General features: G+C 35.3%; 1 protein-coding gene and 1 pseudogene across 2 annotated transcripts in view; one reads left to right on the top strand and one right to left on the bottom strand.

The window, feature by feature from the left end:
• The window catches only part of ADAM32 (ADAM metallopeptidase domain 32), a 164824-nt gene that overhangs the window by 66966 nt on the left and 84826 nt on the right, over positions 1 to 13032 (bottom strand). For both annotated transcript variants that reach the window (XM_027122882.1, XM_027122883.1), the window contains exons 13-14: positions 9003 to 9095; positions 7163 to 7361 (exon numbers count right to left, since the gene is read on the bottom strand). In XM_027122882.1, coding sequence (XP_026978683.1) covers positions 7163 to 7361; positions 9003 to 9095 — 292 coding nt within the window. The remainder of the gene's footprint in view (positions 1 to 7162; positions 7362 to 9002; positions 9096 to 13032) is intronic.
• On the top strand, positions 752 to 1492 carry LOC113628889 (60S ribosomal protein L39 pseudogene; annotated as a pseudogene).

Here is a 13032-nt window from a genome sequence, read left to right as displayed (position 1 = left end):
GAACATTCTCCAGGATAATCAGATCTTGAGTCACAAATCAAGCCTTGGTAAATTTAAGAAAATTGAAATAATATCAAGTATGCTTCCTGACCACAATGCTATGAGATTAGAGATTAAATACAGGAAAAGAAATTATAAAAACCACAAACACATGGAGGCTAAACAATGTTACTAAGCAATCGATGGACCACTGAAGAAATCAAAGAGGAAATCTAAAAATACCTAGAGACAACAAAAACACGACCATCCAAAACCTATGGAAGGCAGCAAAAGCACTTCTAAGAAGGAAGTTTACAGCAATACAATCTCACCTCAAGAAATAAGAAAAATCTCAAATAAACAACCTAACCTTATACCTAAAGCAACTAGATAAAGAAGAAGAAACAAAACCCAAAGTTAGTAGAAGGAAAGAAATCATAAATATCAGAGCAGAAATAAATGAAATAGAGACAAAAAAAAACAATAGCAAAGACCAATGAAACTGAAAGCTGGTTCTTTGAAAAGATAAGCAAAATTGATAAGCCTTTAGCCAGACTCATAAAGAAAAAGGGGAGAGGACTCAAGTCAATAAAATTAAAAATGAAAAAGGAGAAGTCGTACACCACAGAATACAAAGGATCATAAGAGGCTACTACAAGCAACTAACCATAGCCCAATAAAATGGACAACCTAGAAGAAATGGACAAATTCTTAGAAAGATACAACCTTCCAAGATTGAACCAGGAAGAAATAAAAAATATGAACAGACTAACCACAAGTACTGAAATTGAAACTGTGATTAAAAATCTTCCAACAGGCCTTCTAAATATGTCCTTCCACTCACTTCCTCCTCTTTTCTCTTGTCTGCCATCCTATGTGTGGTTGAATTTGCTCCTCGCCATGTCTTCTCACAAGACTTTCAGGATCAAGCAATTCCTGGCCAAAAATGAAAGCAGAATCGTCCCATTCCCCAATGAATTCGAATAAAAACTGGTAATAAAATCAGATACAACTCCAAGAGAAGACACTGGAGAAGAACTAAGCTGGGTCTATAAGGAACCGCACGTGACGTGTCACACATTTATGTGATCAAGGTCAATTGCATCTTAACGTATCAGAACATCACTAGTGTCTGGAACAGCTGTCTGTGTTTGATGGGAAAAATGGAATGGCTCTCTCCTCTTTTCTTGATCTTTCCTCATCACTGCTCACTGTGTAGCTCAGTAATAAATATGTGAAACCTTTTGTTGGAAAAAAAAAAAATCTTCCGACAAAAAAAAGGCAAGGACCAGATGACTTCACAGGCAAATTCTATCAAACATTTAGAGAAGAGTTAACACCTACCCTTCTGAAACTCTTCCAAAAAATTGCATAGGAAGGAACATTGTCAAGCTCATTGTACGAGGCCACTATCATCCTGATACCAAAACCAGACAAAGATATCACAAAAAAAGAAAATTACAGACCCATATCACTGATGAACATAGACACAAAAATCCTCAACAAAATACTAGCAAACAGAATCCAACAACACATTAAAAGGATCATACACCATGATCAAGTGGAATTTACCCTAAGGATGAAAGGATTTTTCAATATCCGCAAATCAATCAATGTGATACACCACATCAACAAACTGAAGAATAAAAACCATATGATCATCTCAATAGATGCAGAAAGAACTTTTGACAAAATTCAACAGTGATTTATGATAAAAAAAAATACTCCAGAATATGGGGAGAGAGAGGACCTACCTCAACATAATAAAGACCATATATGACAAACCCACAGCAAACGTCATCCTCCATGGTGAAAAGCAGAAAGCATTTCCTCTAAGATCAGGAACAAGTCAAGGATGTCCACTCTCGCCACTTTTATTCCACATAGTTTTGGAAGTCCTAGCCACAGCAATCAGAGAAGAAAAAGAAATAAAAGGAACACAACTTGGAAAAGAAGTAAAACTCTCACTGTTTGCAGATGACATGATAGTATACATAGAAAACCCTAAAGATGTTACCAGAAAATTACTAGAGCTCATCAATGAATTAGGTAAAGTTGCAGGATACAAAATTAATATAAAGAAATCTGTTGCACACCTATACACTAACAACGAAAGATCAGAAAGAGAAATCAAGGAAACAATCCCATTTACTATTGCATCAAAAAGAACAAATTGCCTAGGTATAAACCTACCTAAGGAGGCAAGAGACCTGTACTCCAAAAACTATAAGATACTGATGAAAGAAATAGAATACGACACAAACAGATGGAGAGATATACCATGTTCTTGGATTGGAAGAATCAATATTGTGAAAATGACTATACTACCCAAAGCAAGCTACAGGTTCAATGCAATCCCTATCAAATTGCCGATGGCATTTTTCACAGAATTAGAACAAAACATTTTACAATTTGTATGGAAACAGGAAAGACCCTGACTGGCCAAAGCAATCTTGAGAAAGAAAAACAAAGCTGGAGGAATCAGGCTCCCTGACTTCAGACTATACTACAAAGCTACAGTCATCAAAACAGTGTGGTACTGGTACAAGAACAGATATATAGATCAATAGAACAGGATAGAAAGTCCAGAAATAAATCCACACACTTATGTTCACCTAATCTACAACAAACGAGGCAAGAATATACAGTGGAGAAAAGACAGTCTCTTCAATAAGTGGTGCTGAGAAAGCTGGACAGCTACATGTAAAAGAATGAAATTAGAACACACCCAAACACCATACACAAAAATAAACTCAAAATGTATTAAAGACCTAAACGTAAGGCCGGATACTATAAAACTTTTGAGAAAAACATAGGGAGAACACTCTCTGACATAAATCGCAGAAAGATCTTTTTCAATCCACCTCCTAGAGTAATGGAAATAAAAATAAACAAATGGGACCTAATTAAACTTAAAAGCTTTTGCACAGCAAAGGAAATGGTAAACAAAAGTAAAAGACAACCCTCAGAATGGGAGAAAATATTTGCAAATGAAGCCACCAACAAGGGATTAATCTCTAAAATATACAAACAGCTCAGGCAGCTCAATATCAGAAAAAAAAAAAAAAAATCAAAAAATGGGTGGAAGATCTAAATAGACATTTCTCCAAAGAAGACATACAGATGGTTAAAAAGCACATGAAAAGATGCTCAATATCAGTAATTATTATAGATATACAAATCAAAACTACAATGAGGTATCACCACACACAGGTCAAAATGGCCATCATCAAAAATCTACAAACAATAAGTGCTGGAGAGGGTCTGGAGAAAAGGGAACCCTCCTACACTGTTGGTGGGAATGTGAATTGGTTCAGCCACTATGGAGAACAGTATGGAGGTTCCTTAAAAAACTGAAAATAGAGCTACCATATGATCCAGCAATACCAGTCCTGGGCATATATCTGGAGAAAACCATAATTCAAAAAGATACATGCACCCCAATGTTCACTGCAGCATACTATTCACAATAGCCAATAGCCAGGACATGGAAGCAACCTAAATGTCCATCAACAGAGGAATGGATAAAGAAGATGTGGCACATATATACAATGGAATATTACTCAGCCATAAAAAAGAACAAAATAATGTCATTTCCAGCAACAAAGATGGACCTAGAGATTGTCATACTGAGTGAAGTGGGTCAGACACAGAAAGACAAATGTCATATGATATCACTTATATATGGAAGAGGTTACAAATGAATTTATCTACAAAACAGAAATAGAGTTACAGATGTAGAAAATAAACTTATGGTTTCCAGGGGGTAAGGAGCAGGGGAGGGATAAACTGGAAGATTGGAACAGACATATACATACTACTATATATAAAGTAGATAACTAATAAGGACCTACTGAATAGCACAAGGAACTCTACTCCATACTCTGTAATAGCACATATGGGAAAAGAATCTAAAAAAGAGTAGATATACATATACGTATAACAGATTCACTCTACAGTACACGTGAAACTAACAGAATGCTGTAAATCAACTACACTCCAATAAAAATTTTTGAAAAGTTTAAATAAATAAAAATAAAAGTTAAATCAAAACCTCAGAGAAAAACAGGAAAATATGTGGATGACTTTGGAGTAGGTAAATACTTCTTAGAAAAACTATAGAAAAAATTTGATGAACTAAACTTCCTCAAAATTAAAGTTTTCTTATCAAAAATCACCATTAAAAATGTACATGGGAAACTGCATATTGGGAAAAAATACAATACTTATATCTTAAAATGCATTTGAATATAGAACGTATAAATTACACATATAAATAATAAAAAGGCAAAAACCCAATTAAAAATGGGCAAAGATGTGAACGAACACTACAAACGGAAAATATATATATTCCATATATCATATATGTAGTCAATAAGCAGCAAATAATGTGTTCAACATCTTTGATATCAATCATGATAGAAATGCAAATTAAAGCCAGAATCAACTACCATTTTACATTTACATTTACATTTTACTAAAATTAAAAAGACTCACAACATCAAATGTCACCAAGAACATGGAGCAACTGAAGTTCTCATGTTGCTGGTAGAGATAAGAAGTAGTATAATGTCTTTAGAAAACAGTGAGCAGGTTTCTCATAAAATTAAGCATACAGCTACTCTTAAGACAGCAGTTCCACTCCAAAATATTTACGCAGGAGAAACAGAAACATATATTTACAAAAAGACTTATATATGAAGCCTCATAACACCTCTATTCATAATAGAAAAGAAACCTAGAAACAATCCAAGTGTCCATAAATATGAGAATGTAAAAACTATCTGTAGAATACTCATATGATGAAATACTTCATTTATATGAAGTTCAAGAACAGGTAAAATTAACATATGATAATAGGAAAGATAACCATTATTGCCTTAAAGGAACTGACTGAAAAGAGATAGAAAGGAACTTACTGAGCTGATGAAAATTTTCTACTCTTTAATTGAAGTGAGGATTACATCAAAATATACACTTCAGATCTATGAAGTTCACTTTACATAATTATATCCCAATTTTTAAAAGTTCGTGGTTAATGCTGCTAGTAGAAATATGATATCTGAAAGGTAAATCCATATCCACGTTATGTCTCTATTCCAATGAGAGGAAACTGCTGCCCTTTATATGTTGGGAGAGATCTAACGTCATCAAGTTGGCACAGTGGCTGGCCAGTCTGTCACAGCATTGTGCTATATCAGAATCTGAATTTTGGCCCATTGCTGTTGACTTAGCCCATGGTTGTTAACCAAGCAACAAAAGTAATCAGATCATCTTGTTGAGGGAAATTCTATTTTTGAACCCACACATTGTCTCCATCCCTGCAGCCATAAACTCTTTGTACGTGGATTCGCTATGAAAGTACTAGGGTACCTGGGAAAAAATGCTAGCATTCACAGGACAGATAATGTTATTTATCTGATTATACATAGCCTCCTCTATGTGGCATGCCCTGTGTTGAACTTTACATGCAACACAAATATCTTCACATTCCCTGCTTTACCTGACAGGCACAACCACATACACCTTCTCTAGAACTTCTTGTTATCAATTTTTTAATATTATTTTTTTCAAGTCCTAATTAATTGCACATGATTAGTCACTGTCAAATATCAATACTGCCTCTGAATTTCTCTCTTTCGGACAAAGTAGGAAACCACATACACTGCTAGGATTCTACACAATAAGAGAATTTTCCTACATCATTTTTCAAAAACACCTCTGAGAGAGGTTATAATTATGCGGAGGGAATCCACTTCCAAATGGTGTCAAATACTGAGCAGACTCATCTGTACCAGGCCTTAATTTTTTCTTCCTCCAGCAACTAGTTATAGTAAACTTCCCATAAAGCCATAGAAATGCATTAAGACTCTCAGATTATTCAATAGAGGGGTTCTCAAACTAATATTTGACAAGAATTAGCCAAGTTGCTAAGACAGTAGATCTTAAATGTTCTCACCATGAAAAAGAAATGGTAATTATGTGACATAACGGATGTTTAGCTAACACTATGGAGGTAATGATCCTGAAATATATAAAAGTACCAAATCAATACGCTGTACAACTAAAACTTACACAATGTTATATGCCAATTGTATCTCAATAAAGCAGGTGGTTGAGGAGACTTAAACTTACCTCAAACTACAAATCTACTAGAAGAAAACATAGGGAGAAAGCTCTTGGAAACTAAACTGGACAAAAATAGATAAGTGGGACTGCATAAAACTAAAAAACTTCTCAGCAAAGGAAACAATCAACAAAGCAAAAATGAAACCTACAGAATGGGAGAAAATATTAGTAAACCATATATCTGATAAGGGATTAATCTCCAAAATATATGTTACTCATACAGCTCAATAAAAAAGACAAATAATGAGATCTAAATATAGCACAGGAGGGGCTTCCCTGGTGGTGCAGTGGTTGAGAGTCCGCCTGCCGATGCACGGGACACAGGTTCGTGCCCCGGTCCGGGAAGATCCCACGTGCCGCGGAGCGGCTAGGCCTGTGAGCCATGGCCGCTGAGCCTGTGCGTCCGGAGCCTGTGCTCCACAACGGGAGAGGCCACAGCGGTGAGAGGCCTGCATACCGCAAATAAATAAATAAATAAATAAATAAATAAATAAAAATAAAAATAGCACAGGACCTAAATGGACATTTCTTGAAATAAAAGACATACAAATGACCATCAGATACGTGAAAAGGAGCTCAACATCACTAATCATCAGGGAAATGAAAATCAAAACCACAACTCACAGCTTTTAGGATAGCTGTTATCAAAAAGAAAAAGATAATAAGTATTAACAAGGATGTGGAGAAAAGGAAACTTTTATATACTGTTGGTGGGAATGAAAATTGGTACAGCCATTATGGAAAACAGTAGACAGCCTTCTCAAAAATTTAAATGCACTACCTTATGATCCAGTAAGCCTATTCCTGGGTATACATATGCAATGAGTATGTTAAGTAGATGACTGTGGCAATTACTTCACAACGTATATGCATATCAAAACATTACGTTGTACACCTTAAACATATTTTTCTCATTTATACCTTAATAAGCTCAAAAAACTAAAAATAGAGAGTTAAACAGAATAAAGAATTTAAATATATATAATTGTCCATTGTCTTGGTAATGTTAATAAAAATACTGAGCACCAACTACATAGATGTTACAATACAATACCTTTTCCATATATGCTCTCACAACGTGCATCAAGATCTTGGCAGCCTCCATCAAAACAAAAAGCTTTTCCTCCTTTACATTTGTGTCCATTGTGTATAGTTATATCAGCCGGACAGCTTCCTGAGCTTCCATTACAAACCTCAGGAACATCACATTCAGGATGCGCAATGGGCCTACATACAGCACCTGCTTGCATAAGCTAATAGAAATTAAAACATAAAAATTAAAGCATTATATATAAGGTTGTTGTGTTCATCAATATTTATTTTAAAATTGCTCTAATTCTATTTATAGTTTGATGATGTACTTATTCATTAATGTCTCTATCTTCTTGTTATAAAGCCTTATGATAATCATATTGAAAAAAATTGAATGTTATCAACCAAAACAGGAGATAAGACATATGTACAAGGAAAAGGATAACACAAATATGATATAATGAGAGCCCAAGTTTTGTTTGTGCTTTGGTAGAAGGGAGAAAAAGTAGCTTTTAGCTTGGGATAATTATTCCTTTGGGGCAAAAATTATGAAATTTAGATAATTTCCAAATAAAATATACTTATTCAAACCATAGTTTTTAAGTATGGAATATCTGTAATTCTATGAAAATGTGAAACCTAAATAACTGAGAATGAACAGTGGGAAACCAAAGAGTGATTAAAAGAGGCAGGTCAACTACTGAAGTCTCAGAAAAGAAGGAACCCAATTGTAATTTTTCTCCTGAATTATCCTATGGTTAATTAACACTTGCATGTATACTATTCTGAAATTTTATATAAAGAATCTTAACTGGGCATTTATCTCATACTTCTTAATTGATGACTTCCAGTTCACACTAAAAAGATTATGGAGGTAAGAATTAACCACGATAAGATTCTAGGAGAAAAATAACATAAAACCACATCAGTCAAAGGATAGTGAAGAACACAGAACAGTGGCAGATTGTTCAATAGAGGGGTTCTCATGTGACGAATCTGTCACACATATGTTGGAAGAGCTGAAAAGTAAAACAGGGGACAGGAATCAACATCTTCACCATATAAGCTAAAATGTGACATTTAAGTCAAATGATCTTTGTATAACAAATTCATAGTTTAAATTTTGTGCTAACACGTAGCATTTGGAAAGTGTTACATCTAGTGAGTTTCATTATTTATGCATTTATGGAAAATTGCTGTATCTTTCAGTTACATACTTACAGATACCCATTACAACCTAAAATATAACTTTTATTCACAAAAATATAAATATTGGGGGCTTCCCTGGTGGTGCAGTGGTTGAGAGTCCACCTGCCGATGCAGGGGACATGGGTTCGGGTCCCATTCCGGGAAGATCCCACATGCCGCGGAGCGGCTAGGCCCGTGAGCCATGGCCGCTGGGCCTGCGCGTCCGGAGCCTGTGCTCCACAACGGGAGAGGCCACAACAGTGAGAGGCCCGCGTACCATTAAAAAAAAAAAAAAAAAAATGGATAAAATAAATGAAAACAGTCCCTTTTAGTGGTGATCTTCTGTATCAAAAAATTCTGTAATAGCTCTCAGTCAAGACTTAAAAACAGTAGGACATTTTAAAAATAGAATAAAGGAATTCTGCTGAACTAGAGTAGAAAAAAAAAAAGACTTAAAAACAATAGCATCATTAGGGAGAATAATGGCATTATAAGGAGGCCTCAACATCCAACTATAACTCATAAAATCAGAAACATCATGCTGAATTTAGTATTTTTTTCTTTACATGAAAGGTCATTTACTTTGACTTAACAGCTAAGTGTCTATGTATTCTAAAGTATCCAAGACATAATTCATTATATACTTAGAAGATAGTAATAAACTAAAATCTTACTTGACAGTTGTTGCAGCATGAGCCTCTATCACACTGTGTATTTGGTTTCAGCTCACAAGTTCGCGGATTACAACAGCTATCAGGTCCACATTGCTATAAATGAGTGGAAGGCACAAGTAAAAATACATCATGGAAGTAATATAAACTTTGTCAGGAGCTGTGCTTATTTTTTTATTTGTGGGGTAAAAATATGCATGCTGTCAACATTTATAGATTTTTGCATCTCTAAACAATTACAATACTAAGGTGTCATTTTTACTTCAGGTCACAACAGAGTAACTGGTACCTTACTAATTCTTATTTAACTAGAAAACTGGGCAAAACATATAAAACAACTTTTTAAAGAAATTGAATAATAGAACAGAGTGTAGAATGGTAGTTACCAGTGCCTGAAAGGTGAAAGGAAAGGGGAGACACTGATCAAAGGGTACACACTTTCAGGGCTTCCCTGGTGGCGCAGTGGTTGAGAGTCCACCTGCCGATGCAGGGGATGAGGGTTCGTGCCCCGGTCCGGGAAGATCCCACGTGCCACGGAGCGGCTGGGCCCATAAGCCATGGCCGCTGAGCCTGCGCGTCCAGAGCCTGTGCTCCACAATGGGAGAGGCCACAACAGTGAGAGGCCCGCGTACCGCCAAAAAAAAAAAAAAAAAGGGTACAAACTTTCATTTATGAGATGAGTTATTTCTCAGGATCTAATGTACAGCTTGATGACTATAGTTAACAATACTGTATTGCATACTTGAAATTTGCTAAGAAGTAGAAGTATTTTCAGCAAACCAAAAAATGATAACTGTGTGAGATGATGTATATGTAAACTGGTTTGATGCAGGAATCATCTCACAATGTGCACATATATGAAAACATCACAGTGTATACCTGTACACCTTAAATACATACAGTTTTTATTTGTTAATCATACCTCAGTAAAGCTGGGGGAAAAAAGGGTGAGTAGAGTTTAGACGCACTGCAAAGTTAGAGAGAACAGTCCCCAAGACTGTCCTCATTTCTTTCACCAATCTCAAGTTCGGTGGATTCCCAAAACCACCCTCAGGTTTTATAATTTACTGGAAGAACTCACAGAACTCACTGAAAGCTGTTATACTCACAGTTATGGTTTATTATATGGAAAGGATACAAATTAAAATCAGTCAAGAGAAAAAGCATTGAGGACAGAATCCAGGAGAAGCATTAAACATGGAGCTTCTACTGCTTTTATGCCATGGAATCGCAGCCATATTACTCTCCCAGCACTGATATGTGATGCTTCCTAACTCATTCTATGAGGTCAGTATTAGCCTAATATCAAGCCCAGACAAAGTAAAATTACATATCAATAAATCTGTAGATCTCATCAATAAGTCTACAGATCAATCAATAAATAGATCTCATAAACATAGATGCAAAAATCCTCAACAAAAAATTAGGAAATTGAATCCAACAATGTGCAAAAATAATTATATACTACAACCAAATGGGATTTATCACAAGTATGCAAGGCTGGTTTATTATGCAAACATCCATTAATATAATCCATCATATTGAGAGGCTGAAGAATAAAAATCAGTGACCATAAAAATTGCTGTAGAAAAAGCACTTGACGAAATCCAAACGCACTTATACAAAATGTTAGCAAACTAGGAATAGAGAGAACTTCTTCAATTTGGTAACATCTAGAAAAAAATCTGTGGCTAATATCACAGTTATGGTGAGAAACTATAAGCTTTCCTCCTAAAAAAGAAACAAGGCAAGGATGCCCCCTCTCACCACTCCCTTCAGCATCTTACTGGAAGTCCTAGCTAATGCAATAAGACTAGAAAATGAAGTGAAAATATACAGGTGGGAAAGAAACAAAAACTATTTTTATCCATAGATTACATGACTGCCTATGTAAAGAAAATACCAAATAATTAGCCAAAGAACAATAACAGTAAAAGCCTCCTGTGACTAATAAACAATTATAGCAAGGTTGCTGGAAATTGTTTTCCTTTATACCAACAATGAAAAATAAAAATTTGAAATAAAAAACACAATACCATTTGCATTAGCACCAAAACAATGAAGTACTTGGGAATAGTCCTAACAAAGTTTTACAGGATCAATATGAGAAAAACTACAAAACTTGATGAAGAAAATCAGAGAAGGTATAAATAAATGGAGAGATAGTCCATGTTCATGGATAGGAAGACTAAATATTGTTAAAATGTCAGTTCCTCACAACTTGATGTAGAGATTCAGTGCAATTACAATAAAAAAAACCAGTAATTATTTTGTGGACATAGTCAAACTGATTCTAAAGTTTATATGGAAAGGCAAAAGACTCAGAGTAGACAACCTAATGCTGAGGAAGAGAAGGAAGAAGAAAAAGAAGAGGCAGAAGAGGAAGAGGAGGAGGAAAATTGAAGGACCAAAAATACCCAGCTTCAAAACTTAATAAAAACTATAATAGTGGCAGTGTAGTATGCACAAAAGAATAGACAACGAGCTTAGAACAAAATGGAGACCCCAGAAACAGAACTACATAGAGATAACAAAACCTTTGTTAATGGAGTAAATGCAACTCAATGGAGAATTATCAATAAATGGTGTTGGAACAACTTGGGCATTCACAAGGAAAATAATGACTCTAGACACTGACCCTACACCTTTCTCACACACACACACAAAAATAATAACTCAAATGGGTCATAAGCCTAAAACTAAAATCCAAACTATAAAACTTCTAGGGGCTTAGATTTACAAGGGTAAATCTCCTCTTAAGTGCTCTTCCACAATAAATAAATAGGAATAATACCAATATTAAACAAATTCTTTCAGAAAGTAGGGGTAAGGGAGCACGTTCCAACTCATTTTATGAGTCCAGAATTACCCTGACACCAAAACCAGAAGAAAAGATTGCAAGAAAAGATAAAACTACAGACAATTCTCTTGTTAAAATAAGTGCCATAATCCTGAACAAAACATTGGCAAATTTTAAATTTTATATATACATATAAATTTATATATATTAAAAAACCCAAGTGAGGCTAATTTCAGGACTGCATGATGGCTGGGTTAGCACGCAAAAACCAATGAATGAAACGTATCATGTTAATAATAGAATAAGTGCTTCCCTGGTGGCGCAGTGGTTGAGAGTCCGCCTGCCGATGCACGGGACACGGATTCATGCCCCGGTCTGGGAAGATCCCACATGCCGCGGAGAGGCTGGGCCCGTGAGCCACAGCCGCTGAGCCTGCACATCCGGAGCCTGTGCTCCACAATGGGAGAGGCCACAACAGTGAGAGGCCCACGTACCACACACACACAAAAATAATAATAATAATAGAATAAAAACAGAAAATTCATATGATCAGCTCAATAGACACAGAAATACTTGGCAATATTCAACATTAATTCTTCATTAAGAATTCTCAGCTAAGATTATACTTAATGGAGAGAAATTGAAAGCATTTCCCCTAAGATCAAGAACATGGCAATAACGTCCTCTCTCAATATGCCTATTCAGTTTAGTACTGGAAGACCTAGCTAGAGCAACTGGTCAAGACAAAAAAAAAATTAAAGTCATCCAAATAAAAAGAGAAGAAGTAAAACTGTGGTTATTTGCTAATGATATGATCCTACATACAGAAAATCTCAAAGAACCAGTCAAAAAACTTTGAATTAACCAATGATTTCAGTAAAGTGGCAAGATACGAAATCAACATACAGAAATCAATCACATTCCTTTACATTAATAATGAAGCATCTGACAGAGAAATTAAAAAAAAAAAACCATCCCATTCACAATAGCATGAAAAACAATAAAATATTTAGGAATAATTTTAACCAAGAAAGCGAAAGATCTGCATAATGAAAACCACAAAACTCTGCTGAAGGAAATCAAAGAAGACATGAAGAAATGGAAAGATACCCCATGTTCATGGATTGGAAGAATTAATATTGTTAAAATGGCTATAGTACCCAAAGCCACCTACAGATTCAACATAATCCCTGTAAAAATGCCAAAGGTATTTCTCACAGTAACAGAGAAAAC

This window comes from Aethalodelphis obliquidens, unplaced genomic scaffold, assembly GCF_003676395.1.
Source record: "Aethalodelphis obliquidens isolate GAN/ISIS:26980383/991018 unplaced genomic scaffold, ASM367639v1 scaffold25, whole genome shotgun sequence".
Classification (NCBI taxonomy): Eukaryota; Metazoa; Chordata; class Mammalia; order Artiodactyla; family Delphinidae; genus Aethalodelphis; species Aethalodelphis obliquidens.
The sequence above is the reverse complement of the archived record's forward strand: the minus strand, read 5'-3'. Positions and strand labels throughout refer to the sequence as shown.